The sequence below is a fragment of the Dendrobates tinctorius genome, unplaced genomic scaffold (assembly GCF_039654945.1).
Source record: "Dendrobates tinctorius isolate UK_male_01 unplaced genomic scaffold, ASM3965494v1 ptg000157l, whole genome shotgun sequence".
Lineage (NCBI taxonomy): Eukaryota > Metazoa > Chordata > Amphibia > Anura > Dendrobatidae > Dendrobates > Dendrobates tinctorius.
Window position 1 is genome coordinate 16,654,847 of NW_027361824.1, and position 26,516 is coordinate 16,681,362.

Consider the following 26,516-nt stretch of genomic DNA (forward strand, 5'->3'; position numbering starts at 1 on the left):
AATAAAATAAGGAGGAACAATTAATAAAAGAAGCAGAATCCAGTGATGAAGCAAAGTAGGTCACAATATGGCAATGTAGCAGAGCCCAATGATGTAGCAGAGCTCAATGAATGATGTAGCAGAGCTGAGTATGTTGGGAGGCACTCATAGCTATTGAGAAGCCTACAGTAAGTAGACAGAGACAATGTATCAAAGCTGGGTATGTTAGGAGGTACATACTGACAAAATAGTAAATGTGGGTATGTTAAGCGTCACATTATGGAAATGTAGCAGAATGCCAGTGATGAGCTGAGTATGTCAGGAGGGACAGTGTCGGTGTAGCAAAGCTCAATGATTTAGTAGAGCAGGTTATGTCATGAAACACTCATGGCTATTGAGAAAAGTCCAGCAAGCAAACAGCCATTATGTATCAGAGCTGGGTATGTCAGTAAGTATGGAATGGCAATGTGGCAAAGTTGACTATGTTAGGAGACATTCACTGGCTATGCTTCAGAGTCTAGCCATGTGGCAGAGCTGAGTACCTCTAAAAGCACAAATCAACAATGTAGCAGAGCCCAGCAATGTAGCAGGGCTGGGTATGTCAGTAGGCACACAGTGGCAGTGTAGCAGGGCTGAATATGTCAGGAGGAACGGATAGACAATGTAGCAGAGCCCATTGATGCAGCAGATCTGGGTATGTCAGTAGGCACACAGTGGCAGTGTAGCAGGGCTGAATTTGTCAGGAGGCACGGATAGACAATGTAGCAGAGCCCAGTGATGTAGCAGATCTGGGTATGTCAGTAGGCACAGAGTAGCAATGTAGCAGAGCTGAAAATGTCAGAAAACACGGAGAGACAATGTAGCAGAGCCCAGTGATATAGTAGGGCTGGGTCTGTGAATAGGCACAGAGTAGCAATGTAGGAGAGCTGAATATGTCAGGAAGCACAGAGAGACAATGTAGCAGAGCTGGGTATGTCAGTAGGCACACAGTGGCAGTGTAGCAGAGCTGAATATGTCAGGAGGAACGGAGAGACAATGTAGCAGAGCCCAATGATGTAGTAGGGCTGGGTCTGTGAATAGGCACAGAGTAGCAGTGTAGCAGAGCTGAATATGTCAGGAAGCACGGAGAGACAATGTAGCAGAACTGATTAAAGTGGGGAAAATAAGTATTTGATACACTGACGATTTTGCAAGTTTTCCCACCTACAAAGAATGGAGAGGTTGGTAATTTTTATCGTAGGTACACTTCACCTGTGAGAGACAGAATCTAAAAATAAAAAACAGAAAATCACATTGTATGATTGTTACATAATTTGCATTTTATTGCATGAAATAAGTGTTTGATCACCGACCGACCAGCAAGAATTCTGTGGCAGAAGGTCATCTGAATTCTCATGCGGCATTTACTCATCAGAAACCGGCAAAATGGCTCAGGTGAGTAACATCACAGGAGCAATGGCAGCCCGGTAGGAGCAGAGGGAGGACGGAGCGTTGGAGGTGAGTAACAATCACCATTGGGTAGAGCAGGAGCAGAGGGAGGACGGAGTGTTGGAGGTGAGTAACAATCACCATTGGGTAGAGCAGGAGCAGAGGGAGGACGGAGCGCTGGAGGTGAGTAACAATCACCATTGGGTTCTCAATGACAGATTAAATAAAGAAGAGAAAACACCATATGGGGAACTCCTTGAAAGTGGTGTTGGGATTGCCCCCTGAACCCACCATCGACTGCCAGAAGGGGGGACATTGGTTTATTGTTCTTCCACAAGACCACTGCTAGGGGAACTTTACAGGAGCGGTCGGTGATCACCCAGTGGTGCAACCTCATGCTCTATTAAAGGTCTATGGCAAACTTCATGTTTCTACGGGGCACGACTACATTTACATGGTCACCAATTCACCTTCCATAGAATCCACTTAATACTATGTATCTTCCGAAAAACTGAGTCATCAGTCTCCGCAGAATGAAATGACTACAAAGATGACAATAGAGGGTTATGTGAGAATCATGTGGGAATAGTGGATAAGGGCAGGTATATCTCGCCCAGATACCTTTCCTATGTGGCCTAGACTGGTCAGTATCTCACCTGGGTACTAATGAATAATGGGAGGCGGATATAAAAGGATGCCAGGTGGTTGTGTGAGTGTCTCAGCCTGGGAACAGAGAGAGCCTGTCTGTGTGAGAGACACACGTGAGTGAAAGCAGTGCCCACTGCAACTGTGGTTTGGCTGGACGGGAGAAGCCCACCAGTTGGTAGTTAGGTGGTACCTTGTTTAGTTAGTGCCGGACAGGCAAGGATTTGTTTTATGTTTTATTTCTTTTATGCATTGCTTTCACCTTTAATAAACCTGACCCAGTGTCAGTTATACCCGAATCCCAGCTCTGCGCCTGAGTTTCATGCTAAACGTACGTGACCTTTGACCCCAGCAAAGGCGATCCTGGAGTGTTTTATCACATTGTGGTGGAGAACGCGGGCATCACGTTGGAAGCATGAGCATGGAGGACCTGGTGAAAGCGCTGATACAGTCCACCGCCGTCCAGCAAGAAGCTAATCGGGTAATGATGGCCCAGCTGAAGGAGTTGGTGGACATGACAGCTACTGATCGTTCGCTTCTCCAGCAGGTGGCGCAGCGCCTGGCAAGCTTACCTGAGGTTAACCAGGAAGCCGAGTCGAGAGTGATTCACGTGAGTCGGTACTGGCAGAAGATGACGACCTAAGATGACGTCGAGGCATACCTGACCACGTTTGAACGGACGGCGGTGCAAGAAAAATGTCCCAAGGCACGATAGGCCGGCCTGATTGCCCCGTTTCTTTCCGGTGAGGCCCAAAAGGCTTATTATGACTTAGAACCTGAAGCCGCGCAGGACTTTGACAAACTGAAAGCTGAGATCTTGGCCCGACTGGGAGTGACGACCGCTGTCCGTGCACAGAGAGTGCATCAATGGACTTATCAACCGGATAAACCACCGCGGTCACAGATGTTCGACCTGATCCACGTGAAGAAGAAGTGGCTACAACCTGAGGTGCTGACAGTGCCAGAGATAATCCAGAGAGTCGTCATGGACAAGTACCTGAGGGCTCTACCGCCAGCCCTGAGGAAGTGGGTAAGCCATGGAAATCCTACGACGGCAGATCAACTGGTGGATCTGGTTGAACGTTACTCCATGGCGGAAGGACTCCGAGACGACGCTACCCCACCTCGTTCTTCATCATCTCCACGTGGAACCAGTAAGACTGTTCCAGGGTGTAGGGGAGAAGGAAAAATCCCTAAGACAGTGGGGGAGGAAAATGGGACTGCCCGCACTGCGAGGCCGAGAGTAACGAACTATGGTCTAAGCAGGGGGCCCGTTAGGTGTTTCTGCTGCCAAGAGATGGGCCACATTGCGGCGAACTGTCCAGTCACTGCTGAACCCATGCAGTGCGACGTCACAGACTCTAAAAACCGCATGTCTATGGTTGCATGGGTAGTGAGTGTGAATGCCGGTCAAAGGGATGTGGAAAAACACGTTGTTAGACTCGGGAAGTGTGGAGACTCTGGTGAAGGCCAGCCTGGTGTAAGTCCCCACCTGGACCATCAGACAAATTCTCTGTAACGTGTGTGCATGGAGACACCTGTTCGTACCACACCACGGTCATATGCATTACTACTTCCTATGGGTCTGTGCAACATAAAGTGGGACTTGTCCCTGCGTTATTGCATGATGTTATCTTGGGCCGGGACTTTCCCCACTTCTGGCAATTGTGGGAGAATCAGTTGATTCCCCAGGGTAATAGTGTACATGGTTTTTCTCCCAGGGCGCGTGTGGGTCCCGAACCCCTGGAAGAGGTCTCCCCGGAAGACTCAGGGAGGAGTCTGCTGGAAATGACCTGCAGTTCCTGTTTTCAGTCATGGCGGGTGATACGGAGGAGACCAGGGAAGAGGAGGAGGTCGACAGCCGTCCACCTCCCTGTTTGCCGGATTTGGAAGTTCAGAAAGATGACTTCCAAAGTGAGCAAATAAAGGATCCTACCCTTTCTCAGGCTAGGACAAATGTAAAAGTGATAAATGGGGTACCCGTAGAACCTGGCTCTAGGCTGGCATATCCTTACATGGTCCTGGAGAATGATTTACTATATCAGATAGAGAAAAAGGGGGAAGACACGGTGCAACTATTAGTCGTGCCAAAACCCTACCGGCGGCAAGTGCTGGACCTGGCCCATGGACATGTGATGGGAGGTCACCTGGGAGTCCAGAAAACCACCGAAAGGATATTACACTGTTTTGTTTGGCCAGGCATGCATCACGATATTCATGTATATTGTGAGTCTTGTCCTGACTGCCAAGCCTCTGCACCTAAGCCCCAGTTCTGTAACCCTTTGGTACCCCTACCTATTATTGAAGTCCCGTTTGAGAGGACTGGGATGGATTTAGTTGGGCCCCTTCCACGGTCTGCACGTGGACACCAACATATCCTGGTCATCTTGGATTATGCCACTCGTTACCCGGAGGCCATCCCTTTGCGTAACACGGCCACCAAGACGATTGCCAAGGAACTGGTGCATGTGTTTAGTCGGGTCGGTATACCAAAACAGATACTCACCGACCAGGGGACCCCCTTTATGTCCAGGGTAATGAAGGAGCTCTGCCGGTTGTTACAAATCGAACCGTTACGCACATCCATGTATCACCCTCAAACAGAAGGGTTGGTCGAACGGTTCAATAAAACTCTGAAGCAGATGCTGAGGAAGGTGATAGACAAGGATGGGAAGAACTGGGACTGTTTACTTCCGTATTTGCTTTTTGCCATCAGGGAAGTACCCCAGTCTTCCACGGGATTCTCGCCTTTCGAGTTATTGTACGCCCGATGTCCTTGCGGACTGTTAGACGTCGCAAAAGAAACCTGGGAGGGTCAGGTCACTCCGTTTAAAATGGTGATAGATCACGCAACACAAATGCAGGACCATATTGCGGCTGTTATGCCTATCTTCAAAGAACACATGATGCAGGCTCAAGGAGCCCAAAAAAGAATCTATGATAGGGGCGCCAAGATCCGTACGTTTGCACCCGGAGATAGGGTGTTGATCCTGGTCCCCACGGTGGACAGTAAGTTCCTGGCAAAGTGGCAGGGCTACTTTGAGATTAAGGAAAGAGTTGGTGAAGTAAACTACAAAGTATACCAGGCAGGTAAACGGAAACCTGAACAGGTTTATCATGTAAATCTGATAAAACCCTGGAAAGATCGGTCTGCCTTGTCAGCGGAGCTGGCCCGTCCTGACTGCTCGCATACCGTACCGGAGGTACGGGTTGCAGAGACTCTCTCGGAGCGGCAAAAGACTGAGGTCAGGCAGTTTCTACTTCACAACCAAAAGTTTCTCAGAAAAACCCGGGCAGACTACGCTAATGAAACATGACATCGTAACGGAACCTGGTGTCACAGTTCACGTAAAACCCTACCGAATCCCGGAAGCGCGCCGTGAAGCCGTTTCCCGAGAAGTGAAGGCAATGTTAGAGTTAGGAGTCATTGAGGAATCGCACAGTGCTTGGTCCAGCCCGATTGTGCTAATTCCTAAACCGGACGGCACCATCCAGTTCTGCAATGACTTCAGGAAACTGAATGCGGTCTCAAAATTTGATGCCTACCCTATGCCCCGGGTCGACGAGTTAATATATCGGTTAGGAAAAGCCCGGTATATTACAACCCTAGACCTAACAAAGGGGTATTGGCAGATCCCTCTGGCGGAGGCGGCCAGAGAAAAGACGGCATTTGCTACACCGGAAGGTTTATTTCAGTATGTGTATATGCCGTTTGGACTGCACGGCGCACCGGCGACCTTCCAGAGACTGATGGATCGAGTCCTCAGGCCACATAGGCGGTATGCTTCGGCCTATTTGGATGACATTGTCATTTACAGCTTGGACTGGGAGACTCATCTCCAGAAAGTACAAGCTGTGATTGACGACCTGTGGGAGGCAGGTCTAACCGCGAACCCCAAGAAATGTCACATCGGGCTAGAAGAATCCCAGTATTTGGGGTATGTAATTGGGAGGGGTATTGTTAAACCCCAGGTCGATAAGATTCAAGCGGTTCAGGACTGGCCGCAACCTGTCAACAAGAAGCAGGTGCAAGCCTTTCTGGGGATCGCCGGCTATTATCGCCGGTTCCTACCCAATTTTGCAGCCATCGCTACCCCCCTGACGGATCTTACCAAAGGGAAAGACTCCGTCATGATTAAATGGAGTTTAGCGGCTGAAGAAGCCTTCCATAGCCTAAAACGGGCACTTTGCTCTCAGCCCGTACTGGTGACTCCGGACTTCCGCAGTGAGTTTGTGGTACAAACGGATGCCTCTGATACCGGTATCGGGGCCGTACTGTCACAAGTGAGGGACGGAGTGGAACACCCAGTCCTCTATCTCAGCAGGAAGCTGAATAAACATGAGCAAAAGTATGCAGTCGTGGAAAAAGAGTGCCTCGCCATTAAGTGGGCTCTAGAGGCCCTCAAATATTACCTGGTGGGCCGAAAGTTCAGGCTGATCACTGACCATGCCCCTCTCAAGTGGATGCACTTGCACAAGGAACGGAATAGCCGGGTGACCCGGTGGTTCCTTGCCCTGCAGGCCAACACTTTTACGGTGGAGCACCGCCCAGGGGTACAGATGGAAAATGCAGATGCCCTGTCCCGAGTGCACTGTTTGGCGGGTGTCATTGCTCGACCGGAGTGGTCTGAGCAAAGGGGGGGGGATATGTGAGAATCATGTGGGAATAGTGGATGAGGGCAGGTATATCTCGCCCAGATACCTTTCCTATGTGGCCTAGTCTGGTCAGTATCTCACCTGGTGACTAATGAATAATGGGAGGTGGATATAAAAGGATGCCAGGTGGTTGTGTGAGTGTCTCAGCCTGGGAACACAGAGAGTCTGTCTGTGTGAGAGACACACGTGAATGAAAGCAGTGCCCACTGCAACTGTGGTTTGGCTGGACGGGAGAAGCCCGCCAGTTGGTAGTTAGGTTGTACCTTGTTTAGTTAGTGCCGGACAGGCAAGGATTTGTTTTATGTTTTATTTCCTTTATGCATTGCTTTCACCTTTAATAAACCTGGCCCAGTGTCAGTTATACCCGGACCCCGACTTGTGCGCCTGAGTTTCATGCTGAACGCACGTGACCTTTGACCCCAGCAAAGGCGATCCCGGAGTGTTTTATCACAGTAACTTATTACACGTAATTCTCATGTATTTCACATTATTTGATACTGATCCTTTTCAAGGGTCACTGCCAAGATTTACCGCTTGGCCGTCGGCCACAGTTAAATATTAGCTAAGAGCTATTGATATAAATGAGATAAACTTGTGAGAGGTCAATGGCAGAAAGAATTAATTAACCAGCCGTCAGGAGCGGGACAGCACAGAATGTCATAATAACCGCATCCACCAAACCAAAGAACGACACTAACTAGAAGAAGCAATAACATGGAATCATTTTCGTCTTTTTATCTCCTGGCAATCCAAAACCTGAAAATAAGATGAGGAAACGTTCTATGCGGCATAAGGAGCAGGGATTTTGCCTTTTTTCTAGTATATATGTTGGGTGAAGAGGGGGTAGAATTTGCAAACTTTAATTTTTCTAGATTTTTTTTATTGCTTGAAGCAACTTTGCAAATTTCCTTCACAGAATTAATGGAATCCATGGAAAGGACAGTGATGGCGAATCTTACAGAACGAGTTCCCAAACTGCAATCCAAAACCCACTTATTTATCCCGAAGTGCAATTTAACCTGAATACTGAGGTTTCAGTTTAGTAAAACAACTCCTACATTAGCACGATATAGAGTCTATAGCAAAGAGCTTGTAAGCGCTGCGCTCCCAAACCTAAGGCACTACCCACCCATTGTAGTGGAGGTCTGTTCTTGAGAATGGAGAGGATTTTTAATCAAAAGAAATGTTTCAAAGTTGTTTGTTTTAGCAACTTCTTTGCAATTGTAACTCTTTACCAAGATGAGAACAAACCCTTTAAGGCAGAGATGTCCAACTCAAACACACAGAGGGCCAAAGCTAAAAGCTTGGACAAAGTCGCAGGCCAACCTTGATATTTGTTAAAAAAAATGTCTACAATTGAGGATGTTTTTCCTTATCGAATAAAAGGATTGACTTTTGGAATTATAGTGGAATAATATAGTATGTTATGTAAGAATTAACATATTGGAATGGAGGTAAATGAAATATAACACTTTATTAGATATGGTAAAAACTTAAATCACATATAGGTGCACCGTGGTACTGCACAAAGGGTACAGGACAGCTAGGGATCCTTTAGATGCCCAATCCTAACTGGTGTAGCCAAAATCAGTATCGTTTATGGTCAGTAAAATGAAAAGTCACACAATTCTGACCAAGCTCCTACCAAGACACTATTTGGCATACCAAAAAATGTGCAGACCACTTAAGCATAGAGATACTTGTTGTGAATTCGCTTTCTGGCCTACCTCTGGTTACTGCTGAAGGTGGTGGAGCTGGTCAGGTTGACGGAGGGGTTGCGAGTTCTCTTTCTGGGCTCCCTCTGGTGGTTACTGGAGGTAATGGAGCTGATCTGATTAACAGAGGCTTGCCACCTGATAATGAGGACGACGATTGGAGATCTGGGGTTTCAGACTGGATTTAAGACAGCCGACTCCCTCTATCCCTGCTGGTGATTTTTTTTTCCTGCCTCCTGAGGTCTTAGTTTCCTGCTCAGTCCCTACATGCTCAGCTAAGTGTTCTTTTGCTCTTCTGTTCACATTTGATCTGGTTTTGTCCATCTCAGTTTTGTGTGGGTCAGCCAGATCCGCCTGGGGCTGTGCTGAATCACCGTCCAGATGTTACTGCTTGTGCCAGTTTGTTTTTGTCCCTTATTAGATTGGCCTCTTTTTGCTCTGCTTACAGAATATGCCAGAGTGCTGATATAGTGGGCGAAGTCATGCGACGTCAGTATTTTTGCATCAGATGTGTTGGACTTTTTTGAAGGGTTTTTTGCGTGATTGCAGACAGCATCTTTCCTTTCCTGTCGTGTCTAGTCAGTATGGGCCCCATCGTTTGCTCAATCTATTTTCCTACCTGCGTTTGTGTTTTCTTCTTGTCTCACCGACAATATATGTTTGGGGGCTATCTATTCCTTTGGGGTCTGCTCTGGGGCAGTTTAGATTTCCCCTTTCTTGCTTTAGGCTTAGTTAGCTCTCCGGCTGTGCTGAGGCGTCTAGGATCATCATAGGTACGCTCCACGGCTACTGCTAGTTGTGTGGATAGGATCAGGGGTCTGCAATCCGCTTAGTTACCAACCTCTCTGGTTTTCTGTGGCTTAGCTTGGGCTTGCTCTCCTCCACGGTGACCCAAGCATAACAGATACTGCTAAACTCAAAATAGTAACCTACGCTAATTGCTACCTTTTCTAATTGGAATATCATCCAGCTGTTCTACGTACTATGTTATGTAAGAGCAGTAAAAAGCACATGGCCCAATGGCCTAATTTAAATATGTAATAACAAAGGATAAAAACAACCTTGAATAAAACAGATAATAAAGTATGAAGCAAACAAAAGTGCTCCCAAACACAGTATGATACCCCCGCAGTGTACTCCTCCACACGCACAGTATGATGACCCTACTGTAACCCCCTGCCTCAGTTCCCCAACAAAGAATGGGGACCCTATCACAATATGATTCCCCAACTGTAATCCCCATACAGTATAATTGCCACAAAACATCCTCCTTACAGAATAATGGCCCCACATGATGTTCCATACACTATAATGACCCCACAGGATGCTCCTTACAGTATAATGGCCCCACATTGCTCCGTACAGTATAATGACCCCACATGATGTTCCATACAGTATAATATAATTGCCCTAAGCAGCTTCCGGTTGTAACAACTTCCGTCCAGTTGTAACCGGTGACGTCACCGCACACCTCTTTCCATGTTAACCCTCAACACACACACTCCTCTCACCTTTCACCATCTCCACTCACGTCCACTCACTCTTTCACTCCACATACGACCCTTTCTCTCACTCCGTCTCTCATACTCACGCCGTCATCGCCGCTGATCCACGATCCCCGACATCTTCTTCCGCCGACGCCATTTTGGATCCCGACGGCATCCACGCCAGCGACATGTTCCTGCGGCGACGCTATTTTGGATCGGCGAAATCCCGCGATACTCAAGATGGCGTCGCCGCAAGAATATGTCGCCGGCGAGGACGACGTCGGGATCCAAAATGGCGTCGGCGAAAACTCGCGAGATTTCGCCGACGCCATTTTGGATCCCAACGTCGTCCACGCCGGCGACATGTTCTTGCGGCGACGCCATCTTGACTATCGCGGGATCTCACGATACTCAAGATGGCGTCGCCGCAAGAACATGTCGCCGGCGTGGACAACGTCTGGATCCAGGATGGCGCCGGCGCAAGAAGATGTCGGGGATCGTGGAGCAGCGGCAATGACTGCGTGAGTATGAGAGACGGAGTGAGAGAAGGGGTCGTATGTGGAGTGAAGGAGTGAGTGGAGATGGTGAAAGGTGAGAGGAGTGTGTGTGTTGAGGGTTAACATGGCAAGAGGTGTGATGCTATCGCATTCTCCCGATGCGATAGCATCGGGCCATAATCTAGTACAGTATAATGGCCCCACAGGATGCTCCGTATAGTATAATGGCCCCACAAGATGCTACATACAGTAAAAAGGCCCCACATTGCTCCGTACAGTATAATAGCCCCACATGATGCACAATACATTATAATGACCCACATAGTACACCATACAGTATAATGGCCCCACATAGTGCATCATACACTATAATTGCTCCACACAGTGTTTCATACAGTATAATGGATCCACATAGTGCTCCATACAGTATAACAGCCCCAAATGATACTCTATACAGTATAATGGCCCAACATAGTGCAACATACAGTATAATGGCTCCACATAGTACTCCATACAGTATAATGGACTCACACAGTGCTCCATACAGTATAATGGCCCCACATAGTGCTCCATACAGTATAATGGCCCCACATAGTGCTCCATACAGTATAATGGCCCCACATAGTGCTCCATACAGTATAATAGTCCCACATGATTCTCTCTATACTGTATAATGGCTCCACATAGTGCAACATACAGTATAATAGTCCCACATGGTGCTCCATACAGTATTACAGCCCCACATGATTCTCTCTATACAATATAATGGCTCCACATAGTACAACATACAGTATAATGGCACCACATGATGCTCCGCTTAGTATAATAGTCCCACAGGATGCTTCATAAGGTATAATGGCCCCACAGTGTTCCATACAGTTTAATGGCTCCTGATAGTGTTCCATGCAGTATAATAGCCCCTGTTGTGAGTTCATTCTCCCCTTCACCTTTGATGTCTGATGGACTCCCTCTGCTGGTGAAGAGAGGTAGTGAAATTGATTGGGATGGGAAGAACCTGTCATCTGAACAGGCGGAGTGTGATTGGACATCTGGAATTTCTGAGTGGATATAAGGCAGCCGATGCCCTGCAGGGCTGCTGGTGATCCTTTCTGCTCTGAGCTCTTGCATCCAGTTTAGTTCCTGTCTACTAAAAGCTAAGTTTTTGCCCTGCTATTATTCCATGAGATTGTGTCTGGTTTCCTTAGTGTTTGTATTCAGCCTGTCCTGGTTGGGACTGGCTGAATTCCATTTTTGTCTCTGATCAGTTGATCTCTTTGCTCTGTTTTCAGAATATACCTGAGTGCTGATATAGTGATTTTGAAGTCTAGCGACTTCAGGGCTTTTTTCCCTATCAGACGGTTGGGACATTTTTGGTAGGGTTTTTTGCGGATTGCAGCCAGCATCTTTTCTGTCCTGTCCTATCTAGTTAGTTGGGTCCCATCGTTTGCTCAGCCTGTCTTTCTGTCTGTGTTTGTGTTTTCATCTGTATTTCACCGACAATACATGTTGGGGGCTGTCTATTGCTTTGGGGTCTGCTCTGGGGCAGTTTAGATTTCCCCTTTCCTTCTTTAGGCTTATGTAGTTCTCCGGCTGTGACAAGGGGTCTAGGGCACCGTAGGAACCCCCCACGGCTACTGTTAGTTGTGGTGTATAGGATCAGGGGTCTGCAATCCGATAGCTACCAACCTCTCCGGTTTTCTGGACTTAGCTTGTATTTTTGTTTTCTCCTCCTCCGGTGACTCATTCATAACAGAATCACCAGCCATACCGCAGATTCTAGGGTACTCAATAGCAGGAGAGAATTGTAAAAAAAAAAAAAAAAGTGTCAGAATTTTTTTTTGTGTGTATATTTTTTCCTCTATTTCTCTGAGGCCGTAGGGGGAATTTTTTCTCAATGGAGATTAAGCAATTGTCTGATCGTGTAGAGCAGCTTACTGCTGAAGTGTGGGGAATTTCCGCCTATCTTGCTTATTCACATGCTGCTGAACCAAAGATCCCTACTCCTGATGTGTTTTTTGGGGATCGGTCTAAATTTCTGAATTTTAAGAATAATTGTAAATTATTTTTTGCCTTGAAGCCTAACTCATCGGGGAGCTCCGCGCAGCAGGTTAAAATTTTCATCTCCTTGCTGCGCGGTGATCCCCAGGATTGGGCGTTTTCTTTGAAACCTGATTATCCTATTCTGACTGATGTGAACGCATTTTTTCAGGCCTTGGGGTTGTTGTATGATGAACCTAATGCTATTGATCAGGCTGAAAAGGCCCTGTTGGCATTGAGCCAGGGTCAGGATTCTGCAGAGTTGTACTGTCAAAAATTCCGAAAGTGGGCGTTCCTTACTACCTGGAATGATGGTGCCTTGGCAGCTCTCTTTCGGAAGGGTTTGTCATAAACCGTAAAAGATACTATGGTGGGATTTCCTGTTCCCTCTGGTATTGACGATTCTATGTCATTAGCCATTCAGGTTGATCGGCGTTTGCGTGAACGCAAAACTGCACAAGAGGTGTTGCCACCTGTTGAACAAATGTCTGAACCTATGCAATGTGATAGAGTTTTGTCTAGGGCGCAACGTCAGGAGTTCAGAAAGCGTAATAAGCTGTGTTTTTTCTGTGGAGATGCCTCTCATATTATTTCTGTCCCCTAAATGAGAGAAACATTTTGCACACACATTTGCTGTGGGTGGTGTTCAACCTAAGTTTCTTCTGGCAATTACTCTGATCTGCTCCCTGTCCACATTTTCCGCTAAGGCTTTTGTGGATTCGGGAGCAGCTCTGAACCTGATGGACTTGGATTTTGCTAAACGTTATGGATTTCCTATGACACCTCTGCGGACGCCTATCCCTTTGAGGGGTATTGATGCTACTACTTTGGCAAAGAATAAACCTCAGTTTTGGACCCAGGTGTTAATGCAGGTCGCCCCAGACCATCAAGAAAATTGCAGATTTTTGGTGTTGCATAATTTGCATGATACCATCGTTCTGGGGTTTCCCTGGTTGCAAATCCATAATCCAGTTTTGGATTGGAAATCTGTGTCTGTGGTGAGTTGGGGTTGTCGGTGTGCCCTTAGTGACGCTCCTATTTTCTCCACCTCTCCCCAGTCGCATGATGTTCCTGACTATTTGGCTGATTTTTATGATGTATTTAGTGAGAATGAGTCTGCGTCTTTGCCTCCTCATAGGAGTTATGACTGTGCAATTGAGCTGAGCCCTGGGTGTAAATTTCCCAAGGGTCGACTTTTCAATTTATCTGTACCCGAGCACGAGGCTATGCGATCCTATATTAAGGAGTCGTTGGAGAAGGGTCATATTAGACCATCCTCTTCACCCTTAGGTGCTGGGGGCTTTTTTGTGGCCAAGAAAGATGGTTCATTAAGGCCTTGTATTGACTATCGTTCCCTCAACAAAATTACTGTTAAATATCAGTATCCGTTACCCCTGATTTCTGATCTATTCTCCAGAGTTAAAGGTGCTTGCTGTTTTACCAAGCTTGACCTCAGGGGGGAGTATAATCTTATTCGCATTAAGCAGGGGGATGAATGGAAGACGGCATTTAATACTCCGGAGGGACATTTTGAGTACCTGGTGAAGCCTTTTGGGCTCACTAATGCCCCTTCTGTCTTCCAGTGCTTCATGAATGATATTTTCCGAGACTTTGTGGATAAATTTTTGATCATCTATCTGGATGATATTTTGATCTTTTCCAAGGATTGGGACTCTCATGTGGAACATGTTCGGACTGTGTTCCGGGAGAATTCCCTGTATGTCAAGGGATCGAAATGCCTTTTTGGTGTACAGAGAATTTCATTTTTGGGATTTATTTTGTCTCCGTCAACTATTGAAATGGACCCGGCCAAGGTACAGGCCATTTATGATTGGGTTCAGCCCACTTCATTGAAGGCCCTCCAGAAGTTTTTGGGTTTTGCTAATTTTTATCGTAAATTTATAGCTAATTTTTCTGGTATTGCCAAACCATTGACTGATTTGACTAAGAAGGGGGCTGATGTGCTGAATTGGTCTCCGGAGGCTGTTTCTTCCTTTCAGGAGCTGAAGCGAAGGTTCACTTCTGCTCCGGTTTTGCGGCAACCTGATGTCTCACTCCCGTTTCAGGTAGAGGTGGACGCTTCTGAGATTGGTGCAGGAGCTGTTTTGTCCCAAAAAGATCCAGTAACATCTAAAATGAATCCCTGTGCTTTCCTTTCCCGAAAGTTCTCCCCATCCGAACGTAACTATGATGAGGGGAATCGGGAACTGTTAGCCATGAAATGGGCATTTGAGGAGTGGAGACATTGGTTGGAGGGAGCTAAACATCAAGTCGTGGTCCTTACTGACCACAAGAATTTGATTTACCTGGAGTCGGCCAAACGCTTGAATCCTAGACAGGCTAGGTGGGCCTTGTCTTTCACACGTTTTTATTTTGTGGTCTCTTTTCTTCCGGGCACTAAGAATGTCAAGGCAGACGCCCTCTCTAGGAGTTTCTTTGCTGATTCTCCTATTGTGACCAAGCCTGCTACCATCTTAGGTAAGGGGGTAGTTCTTTCTGCCATCTCGCCCGATTTGAGACGTGTTCTGGAAGAGTTTCAGGAGGACAAACCTGAGCGTTGTCCCATTGGAAAATTGTATGTTCCTGACCAGTGGAGGAAGAGAGTGATGTCTGAGGTTCATTGCTCCGCATTGGCTGGTCATCCAAGTATTTTTGGTACTAGAGATTTGGTGAGTCGGTCTTTTTGGTGGCCCGCCTTGTCTCGTGATGTCAGGTATTTTGTGCAGTCCTGTGGGACTTGCTCCCGGTCTAAACCTTGTTCTCGCTCTAGTGGGTTGTTGATGCCTTTGCCGGTGCCCAGGAGGCCATGGACCCATATTTCAATGGATTTTATCTCTGATATGCCTGTCTCTCAGAGAATGACTGTTATTTGGGTGATTTGTGATAGATTCTCTAAGATGGTCCATCTTGTACCACTCCCTAAGTTGCCATCTTCCTCAGAGTTGGTGCCCTTGTTTTTGCAACAGGTGGTTCGCTTGCACGGGATTCCTGAGAACATTGTATCTGACAGAGGAGTTCAGTTTGTTTATAGATTTTGGAGGACTTTCTGTTCCAAGCTGGGAATTCAGTTGTCCTTCTCCTCTGCGTTTCACCCTCAGACCAATGGGCAGACGGAGAGAACAAACCAGACTTTGGAGTCGTATTTGAGATGTTTTATTTCTGCTGATCAGGATGATTGGGTTTCATTTTTGCCCTTGGCCGAATTTGCTTTAAATAAAAGAGCTAGTTCTGCCACTTTGATGTCACCTTTTTTTTGTAACTTTGGGTTTCATCCTCGATTCTCTTCAGGGCAGGTGGAGTCTTCTGCCTGCCCAGGTGTTGACACTGTGGTGGAGAGAATGCACCAGATCTGGGACCAAGTGGTGGATAAGTTGTCTCTCTCCCAGGAAAAGGCCCAGCGGTTTTCCAACCGGCATAGGACCATTGGTCCCCGGTTTAAGGTGGGTGATATGGTTTGGTTGTCATCAAAGAATATCTCTATGAAGGTGGCTTCTCCAAAGTTTAAACCTAGATTTATTGGACCTTACAAGATTTTGGAGATTCTTAATCCGGTCTCTTTTCGATTGGCTCTTCCTGTTACATTCAAGATCCATAACATGTTTCATAAGTCTCTGTTAAAGAGGTTTGTTGAGCCAGTAGTTCCTGTGGTGGCACCTCCTGACCCTGTATTGGTTGAAGGTAATGTGGAATATGAGGTTGAGAAGATACTGGATTCTTGTCTGGCTAGACGGAGACTCCAGTATTTGGTTAAATGGAAGGGTTATGGCCAGGAGGATAATTCTTGGGTCCCTGCATCCGATATTCATGCCAAAAGATTGGTTCGTGCTCTTCATCGGGCCCATCCTGATCGCCCTGGTGGCGTGGATGAGGGTTCGGTGACCCCTCCTCAAGGGGGAGGTACTGTTGTGAGTTCATTCTCCCCTTCACCTTTGATGTCTGATGAACTCCCTCTGCTGGTGAAGAGAGGTAGTGAAATTGATTGGGATGGGAAGAACCTGTCATCTGAACAGGCGGAGTGTGATTGGACATCTGGAATTTCTGAGTGGATATAAGGCAGCCGATGCCCTGCAGGGCTGCTGGTGATCCTTTCTGCTCTGAGCTCTTGCATCCAGTTTAGTTCCTGTCTACTAAAAGCTAAGTTTTTGCCCTGCTATTATTCCATGAGATTTTGTCTGGTTTCCTTAGTGTTTGTATTCAGCCAGTCCTGGTTGGGACTGGCTGAATTCCATTTTTGTCTCTGATCAGTTGATCTCTTTGCTCTGTTTTCAGAATATACCTGAGTGCTGATAAAGTGATTTTGAAGTCTAGCGACTTCAGGGCCTTTTTCCCTATCAGACGGTTGGGACATTTTTGGTAGGGTTTTTTGCGGATTGCAGCCAGCATCTTTTCTGTCCTGTCCTATCTAGTTAGTTGGGCCCCATCGTTTGCTCAGCCTGTCTTTCTGTCTGTGTTTGTGTTTTCATCTTTATTTCACCGGCAATACATGTTGGGGGCTGTCTATTGCTTTGGGGTCTGCTCTGGGGCAGTTTAGATTTCCCCTTTCCTTCTTTAGGCTTATGTAGTTTTCCGGCTGTGACGAGGGGTCTAGGGCACCGTAGGAACCCCCCACGGCTACTGTTAGTTGTGGTGTATAGGATCAGGGGTCTGCAATCCGATAGCTACCAACCTCTTCTGGACTTAGCTTGTATTTTTGTTTTCTCCTCCTCCGGTGACTCATTCATAACAAGCCCCACATGATGCTCCATACAGGTCAATGGCCCCTCAGTGTTCCATACAAAATAATAGACCTACATGATACTCCATACAGTGTAATGACCCCATATGGCGTTCCATACAGTATAATAGCCCTACATGATGTTCCATACAGTGTAATGACCCCGCATGGTGTTCCATACAGTATAATGGCACCACATGATGTCCTATACAGTATAATAGCCCCTCAGGTGGGCTGTATCATATTATATGGGGGGCTACATTATATTCTATGGGGGGCTGTATTAAATTCTATGAGGGAGGATTGCATCATACTCTTTGATGGGGCTACATTATATTCTATGGAGAGGTGGGCTGTATTACATTCTATGGGAGCTACATTAAATACATTAAATTCTATGGGGGGCTGTATTGTATTCTGTGAGGGAAGATTGCATCATACACTTTGATGGGGCTACATTATATTCTTTGTGGAGAAGGACTGTATTTTATTCTATTGGGGGCTACATTATATTCTGTGGGGGCTGTATTATATGTATTATATTCTATGAGGGTGATTGCATCATACTCTATGAGGGGGCTACATTATACTATATAAGGTGGCAACATTATATTCTATGGGGGCTGCATTATATTCTGTGGGGGGCTTCATTATACTTTATGAGAGGGCTACATTATATTCTATGAGGGGCTGCATTATACTTTGTGAGGAGTGCTACATTGTATTCTATGGCAGGGTTACATTATACTATATAAGGGGGCTGCATTATATTATATGGAGGGGATGCATTATACTATGAGGGGGCCAAATTATGTTCTATTGGGGTTCCATTATATTGTATGGTGGGACTGCATTATACTCTGAGGGGGCAACAATATATTCTGTGGAGTGGCTGCATTATATTCTGTGGGGGCTACAATATATTCTGTGGAGTGGCTGCATTATACTCTGGGGTGGCTGCACTATACTCTGTGGGGTGGCTGCACTATATTATATATGTGGCCTGCATTATACTGTATCGAGGACTATGGGGAATACATTATACTATATGAAGAACTATTTGGTGCATTATACTATGGGAAGTGGATTGTACTACATGGATGACTATGGCGGTGCATTATACTATTTGGAGCACTATGAGGAGTGTATTATACTATATGGAGGACTGAACAGTGTATTTTAATATATGTAGGACTATGGGAAGTGTATAATACTAAATGGAGGACTGAGGAGTGTATTTTAATATATGGAGGACTATAGGGAGTGTATTATACTATATGGATGACTATGGCGGTGCATTATACTATGGGAAGTGAATTGTACTACATGGATGACTATGGCGGTGCATTATACTATATGGAGCACTATGAGGAGTGTATTATACTATATGGAGGACTGAGGAGTGTATTTTAATAAATGGAGGACTATAGAGAGTGTATTATACTATATGGAGGACTATGGGGCACATTATATTATATGGAGGACTATGGGGTGTGCATTTTACAATATGGAGGACTGTGGCGCACATTATAATATATGGAGGACTATGGGGTGTAATATACTAAACAAGAAAAATGCTGTATATTCATCGAGTGATTGGATTGTTTATGCCGGAACAAAGATCATTGTTCTCGGCAGCACATCGCCGGTGTAAACTGTAGATGTGCTGCTGATAACATGATACTGTATGGTGATTGGTGATCTGTTAGTGATCCATAAGTGATCGTTCTGTCCCCATCATTCTTTCTCAATTGGTGTTAAGAGGCCGTGAAACAAGCGTCGAACGACTTCAATATTGTCGCTCACACTCATTTAGCGGCCTGAACTCAGCGCATGTAACTACAACCGAAATGCTTCTGTGTGATGTGCAATATGTTAGCATTTGGGGCCCCATTTTAAACTTTTGTCTGGGGCCCCACTTTACCTAAAACCGGCCCGGACTATAAGACAGTGAGGTGAACCAGGAGGAAGGGGATATGGCCCCGTTCCTACCACACAGATTTCTTTCTATGTTTCCTTGATTAAAATGTAATATGAGAAAAAAACGAATAAAAAAAGCGAGTCAGTAAGAGGACGGATGCAGGGATCCTGGAAGGGTTACAGTTCGTAAAAAGTCTTGTTAGAAAAACTGAAATTTCGGTTGGATCATGTAAAGCAACTGACAGCCACCTCCCTCCCTAATCTTACGGACTGTCCTGGAATTTCTATCTGGACGGTTGGCTACCCTGCTGCATCTTCATAGAATCATAGAATCGTAGAGTTGGAAGGGACCTCCTGGGCCATCTGGTCCAACCCCCTGCTCAAAGCAGGATTCGCTAAATCATCCCAGTCAGATGTCTGTCCAGCCTCTGTTTGAAGACGTCCATTGAAGGAGAACTCACCACTTCTCGTGGCAGCCTGTTCCACTCATTGATCACTCTGTCAAAAAGTTTTTTCTAATATCTAATCTGTGTCTCCTCCCATTCAGTTTCATCCCATTGCTTCTAGTCTTTCCTTGTGCAAATGAGAATAAAGTTGATCCTTCTACAATGTGACAGCCCTTTAGATATTTGTAGACAGCTATTAAGTCTCCTCTCAGTCTTCTCTTTTGCAAACTAAACAATCCCAGATCCTGCAACCTTTCCTCATAAGACAGGGTTTGCAGACCGGTCACCATTCTGGTTGCTCTTTTCTGAACTTGCTCCAGTTTGTTGATGTCTTTTTTAAAATGTGGTGCCCAAAACAGCACATAGTATTCCAGATGAGGTCTGACCAAAGAGGAGTAGAGGTAAATAATGACTTCACGTGATCTAGACTGTATGCTTCTGTTAATATATCCTAGAATTGCATTTGCCTTTTTTGCTGCTGCATCACACTGTTGACTCATATTCAGTCTGTGATCTATTAGTATACCCAAGTCTTTTTCACATGTGCTGTTGCTTAGCCCTATTCCTCCCATTCTATATATGCTTTTTTCATTTTTATTACCCAGATGTAGTACTTTGCATTTTTCCCTGTTAAAAACCATTCTGTTAGTTGCTGCCCACTTCTCCAGTTTATTTATATCTTTTTGAATCTTCTCTCTCTTTTCTAGTATTAGCGCTATCCCTCCTAGCTTTGTGTCATCAGCAAATTTAATCAGTTTACCCTCAATTCCTTCATCTAAATCATTGATAAAGATGTTGAACAATACAGGGCCCATACTGTAAGCCAATACTGTGTGATACTGACTGCTGAGCTGTGTATCTAATCCGCTCCTGTGTGATACTGTCTGCTGAGCCGTGTATCTAATCCTGTCCTGTGTGATACTGACTGCTGAGCCGTGTATCTAATCCTGTCCTGTGTGATACTGACTGCTGAGCCGTGTATCTAATCCTATACTGTGTGATACTGTCTGCTGAGCCGTGTATCTAATCCTACCCTGTGTGATACTGTCTGGTGAGCCGTGTATCTAATCCTGTCCTGTGTGATACTGACTGCTGAGTCGTGTATCTAATCCTATCCTGTGTGATACTGACTGCTGAGCCATGTATCTAATCCTATACTGTGTGATACTGTCTGCTGAGCCGTGTATCTAATCCTATCCTATGTGATACTGTCTGCTGAGCCGTGTATCTAATCCTATTGTGTGATACTGTCTGCTGAGCCGTGTATCTAATCCTATCCTGTGTGATACTGTCTGGTGAGCTGTGTATCTAATCCTGTCCTGTGTGATACTGACTGCTGGGCCATGTATCTAATCCAATCCTGTGTGATACTGTCTGCTGAGCCGTGTATCTAATTCTATCCTGTGTGATACTGTCTGCTGGGCCGTGTATCTAATCCTATCCTGTGTGATACTGTCTGCTGAGCCGTGTATCTAATCCTATCCTGTGTGATACTGACTGCTGAGCAGTGTATCGAATCCTATACTGTGTGATACTGTCTGGTGAGCCGTGTATCTAATCCTGTCCTGTGTGATACTGTCTGGTGAGCCGTGTATCTAATCCTGTCCTGTGTGATACTGTCAGCTGAGCCGTGTATCTAATCCTCTCCTGTGTGATACTGACTGCTGAGCCGTGTATCTAATCCTCTCCTGTGTGATACTGACTGCTGAGCCGTGTATCTAATCCTCTCCTGTGTGATACTGACTGCTGAGCCGTGTATCTAATCCTCTCCTGTGTGATACTGACTACTGAGCCATGTATCTAATCCTATCCTGTGTGATACTGACTGCTGAGCCGTGTATCTAATCCTCTCCTGTGTGATACTGACTGCTGAGCCGTGTATCTAATCCTATCCTGTGTGATACTGACTACTGAGCCGTGTATCTAATCCTATCCTGTGTGATACTGACTGCTGAGCCATGTATCTATTCCTATCCTGTGTGATACTGACTGCTGAGCCGTGTATCTAATCCTCTCCTGTGTGATACTGACTGCTGAGCCGTGTATCTAATCCTATCCTGTGTGATACTGACTGCTGAGCTGTGTATCTAATCCTCTCCTGTGTGATACTGACTGCTGAGCCGTGTATCTAATACTCTCCTGTGTGATACTGACTGCTGAGCCGTGTATCTAATACTCTCCTGTGTGATACTGACTGCTGAGCCGTGTATCTAATACTCTCCTGTGTGATACTGACTGCTGAGCCGTGTATCTAATACTCTCCTGTGTGATACTGACTGCTGAGCCGTGTATCTAATCCTATCCTGTGTGATACTGACTGCTGAGCTGTGTATCTAATCCTTTCCTGTGTGATACTGATTGCTGAGCCGTGTATCTAATCCTATCCCGTGTGATACTGACTGCTGATATGTTCCTATATGTGTGATTATTAGGAATTCTCCCACATTATGAAGATTACTGAGGAAGAAACCTTTCTATCCTCCCCCTAATATATATCAGCAACTTAGGTTGCATCGCTCATTGCTCCGCCCCCGAGGAGTCACCTGTGTTTGTGTCGTTGTTTAGTTGTATTGAGGATATGTGTAATGCAGAAAGTTTCATGTTGAAGATGGAACAAAAACTAGATCCACACAGAAAAATTAATGGTCGTCACTACTTTCTGTTATCAGCCACAGTGGATGCACAGGTTAAATAGAATCCACTGTGAGGAAGGATCCAGGGCACTCATGAGCCTCATGTGCTGCTTGTACCTTTCTGCTTGTTCTGGGTGGAAGTGATCTTCACATTGGAACAAAGAACAGTCTGACCTTGGCAAACATCTATTGTTTTAAAATGCTACAGAGCTGAGTGTGGTCATAGGTAGCAGAGCTGAGTGTGTCAGAAGTAGCAGAGCTGAGTGTGTCATAGGCTACAGAGCTGAGTGTGTCATAGGTAGCAGAGCTGAGTGTGTCATAGGTAGCAGAGCTGAGTGTGTCATAGGTAGCAGAGCTGAGTGTGTCATAGGTAGCAGAGCTGAGTGTGTCATAGGTAGCAGAGCTGAGTGTGTCATAGGTAGCAGAGCTGAGTGTGTCACAGATAGCAGAGTTGAGTGGGTCAGAAGTAGCAGAGCTGAGTGTGTCATAGGTAGCAGAGCTGAGTGTGTCATAGGTAGCAGAGCTGAGTGTGTCATAGGTAGCAGAGCTGAGTGTGTCATAGGCTACAGAGCTGAGTGTGCCATAGGTAGCAGTGCTGAGTGTGCCATAGGTAGCAGTGCTGAGTGTGTCATAGGTAGCAGAGCTGAGTGTGTCAGAAGTAGCAGAGCTGAGTGTGTCAGAAGTAGCAGAGCTGAGTGTGTCATAGGTAGCAGAGCTGAGTGTGTCAGAAGTAGCAGAGCTGAGTGTGTCATAGGTAGCAGAGCTGAGTGTGTCATAGGTAGTAGGGCTGAGTGTGTCATAGGTAGCAGAGCTGAGTGTGTCATAGGTAGCAGGGCAGAGGTAGGAGGAGTGCCATAAGCAGCAGAGCTAAGGGTGTCATAGGTAGCCCCATTCCAGCCTCAGAGTGGGTCAGAGGTAGCAGAGCTGAATGTGTGCTAGGTAGCAGGGCAGAGCTCGAAGTGTCAGAGGCTGCAGAACTGAGGGTGTCATACGTAAAAAAAAAAAAAGCTAGCTGTTTTTAGAGGTAGCAGAGCTAAGTGTTTCAGAGGTAGCAGAGATGAATATGCCAGAGGTAGCAGAATTAATTGTTTCAAAGTTGATAAATCTTAGGGCGCCGTCACACATAGCGACTCACCAGCGATCCCGACAACGATATGAACGTGTCAGGATCGCTGGTGAGTCGCTATGTGATCGCTGGTGAGTTGTCAAACAGGAAACTTCACTAGCGATCAGCACCAGCGACACGCGGGTAACAAGAGATGCACGTCGCTTAGTTACCCACTGTTTACCTTAGTTACCAGCGCGCTGGTGCAGGGAGCTGGTAACCAAGGTACACATCGGGTTTCTAAGCGGCGCACGTCCCTTAGAAACCCGATGTGTACCTTGGTTACCAGCTCCAGATCGCTGGTCTCCCACCTGTCACACGCAGCGATGCGTGCTGGCCAGCAGGAGACCAGAGATCAAAAAAATGTCCTGGCCATTCCAGGATGATCAGCGATACCCGGCGGGGGGGGGGTTGAGAAGTGTCACAGACAGCAATATCACTGGTGAGATCGCTGCTGCATCACAAAACTTGTGACTCAGCAGCGATCTCGCTAGCCATGTGACGGGAGCTTAAGTGTTTCTGAGATAGCAGAGCTGAGCATGTCAGTACAGAGCGTCAGAGGTTGCAATGCTGAGTGTGTCACAAGTAACAGAGCTAAATGTTTGAGAGGTAGCAGAGCTAAGTGTTTGAGAGGTAGCGGAGCTATGTGTTTGAGAGGTAGCGGAGCTATGTGTTTGAGAGGTAGCGGAGCTAAGTGTTTGAGAGGTGGCAGAGCTAAGTGTTTGAGAGGTAGCAGAGCTAAGTGTTTGAGAGGTGGCAGAGCTAAGTGTTTTATTGGTAGCGGAGCTAAGTGTTTGAGAGGTAGCAGAGCTAAGTGTTTGAGAGGTAGCAGAGCTAAGTGTTTGAGAGGTGGCAGAGCTAAGTGTTTGAGAGGTGGCAGAGCTAAGTGTTTTATTGGTAGCGGAGCTAAGTGTTTGAGAGGTAGCAGAGCTAAGTGTTTGAGAGGTGGCAGAGCTAAGTGTTTTATTGGTAGCGGAGCTAAGTGTTTGAGAGGTAGCAGAGCTAAGTGTTTGAGAGGTGGCAGAGCTAAGTGTTTTATTGGTAGCGGAGCTAAGTGTTTGAGAGGTAGCAGAGCTAAGTGTTTGAGAGGTGGCAGAGCTAAGTGTTTTATTGGTAGCGGAGCTAAGTGTTTGAGAGGTGGCAGAGCTAAGTGTTTTATTGGTAGCGGAGCTAAGTGTTTGAGAGGTGGCAGAGCTAAGTGTTTGAGAGGTGGCAGAGCTAAGTGTTTTATTGGTAGCGGAGCTAAGTGTTTGAGAGGTGGCAGAGCTAAGTGTTTGAGAGGTGGCAGAGCTAAGTGTTTTATTGGTAGCGGAGCTATGTGTTTGAGAGGTAGCGGAGCTAAGTGTTTGAGAGGTAGCAGAGCTAAGTGTTTGAGAGGTGGCAGAGCTAAGTGTTTTATTGGTAGCGGAGCTATGTGTTTGAGAGGTAGCGGAGCTAAGTGTTTGAGAGGTAGCAGAGCTAAGTGTTTGAGAGGTGGCAGAGCTAAGTGTTTGAGAGGTGGCAGAGCTAAGTGTTTTATTGGTAGCGGAGCTAAGTGTTTGAGAGGTAGCAGAGCTAAGTGTTTGAGAGGTAGCAGAGCTAAGTGTTTGAGAGGTAGCAGAGCTAAGTGTTTGAGAGGTAGCAGAGCTAAGTGTTTTATTGGTAGCGGAGCTGAGTGGGTCAGAAGTTGACAGCAGAATGTGTTCTAGGAAAAGTGGTGCACAATACCCTCTAACTCGTCGGATCTCTTTTATCATACTTGCTGACTTCTGATTTTTGGTGGACATGGACCAGCCTGCAAAAGGTCCATGGTTAATGCAAATTCCACCTAAACTTGGTGTTTGGGGACATTTATCTGAGGGTACATATGCCTTTTTCTGAGGGTACTGTGAGGTAGCGCTGTCATTCAAGGTTGGGGGACACTCGCTTGGCAGCCACACAATCAGATCCAGCACGAGTTTTCATAAGCCATAACAGTCCATGAGGTTTATTCGTCATCATAAACAACAGAAGCAACATAAACAGCATTACAGCATAGCGTCCATTATACAGGCTCTTCAGCCTCATCCTTATCTCACCCACGTCAGGGTTCCCACATGGCTGTTTCTCCAGGCTGCAGACATCCACTCACTCCTCAGGGACTCTCAGACACTGGCCGCCATTACATACACAGCTGCTCCACAGGCTGTTAGTGAGGAGATCCTTCTCCTCACGGGACCTTCCAAACTGGACCAATCAGGTCCCAGCATTCACCACATCTGACCTACCCTAGCCACATTATATGGTCTATAGCCACACCCACCGGGTCACGTGACTATGACCTCATCACAGGTCCTTCACACACTCACATAGCCTTTTAATACAGGCGTTTTCAGACACACCCCTGGGTGGGTTTGTAGGTAACCAGAACCCGCCCATCTCTCTAGTTACCTGAAGACTTCTCCCTTATACTTAGAAACAACACCTCAGCCATGATATTGCTGATCACACATACACAAGTCTCCATCTCAAAGCCACCCGCTTTGAGATACATAACTATCCTTCAGGATTCTGCCAGTCATCCGTTCTCTTGGGACATCCACACATCTCCCCCTAGTGGACACAGTGGTCATTACACCACATACCCCACCCCTCTGTTCAAACTTGTGGGGTTGAACACACAATCTTACACCAGGATCTCGAGACCGGGCACTCATTACACCTTGCCCCATAGGTCGAGAGAACCGTCTCTCTCTGTCATCCGGCCTCATTTCTGCATTAGGCCTCCCCCGCCCCCAGCGGTCAAAATATCGGTCATTGTCTTTGACCCTCCAGTTGCAGTCTGTCTGCGTCATCAGACACTGTTTAGTCACCACCCTCCTAGAGTGTGCTTCACTTGACCGTTCTCCCATTGACCGGCTCTCCCAGTTGGTACGTTCATCAGTCTTAATCGGTCCTACTGTCTGGCCTGAGTCTGACCCATTCAGCGTCTCACAGGAACTGCGGTCTCTCAGCCTCGCACGCACGTCGAACTGCCACTTGCTCACATTCTTCGGCCACTTGCCATGTCACTACCTGGAGGAACCGGTCGGGTCCTTACATCTTGGGTTGAAGGCGGCCGCCACCTGGTATCCCGTATTTCTTTATTAATTCGCCGACGGTCCTGCCGCAACCTCTTGCAGGTACCCCACTCGATACTCTACTGCTACCCGGTTTGCTGTATCTTCTCTGGCAGATATTATCACTAACTGCCGAGTCTCAAGTGCCCAGTGCACCTCACACGCCTTGACTGCCTC

The 26,516-nt window shown here is 46.5% G+C and overlaps 1 protein-coding gene across 1 annotated transcript; it reads right to left on the minus strand.

The window, feature by feature from the left end:
- Positions 1-7,428: 7,428 nt before the first annotated feature.
- Positions 7,429-24,998, minus strand: LOC141051491 (uncharacterized). Its single transcript, XM_073548413.1, has 3 exons — positions 24,573-24,998; positions 22,725-22,871; positions 7,429-7,464 (listed from the first exon to the last, which is right to left on the minus strand). The coding sequence occupies exons 1-3, from the start codon at positions 24,996-24,998 to the stop codon at positions 7,429-7,431; spliced, it is 609 nt and encodes a 202-aa protein (XP_073404514.1).
- Positions 24,999-26,516: the final 1,518 nt, after the last annotated feature.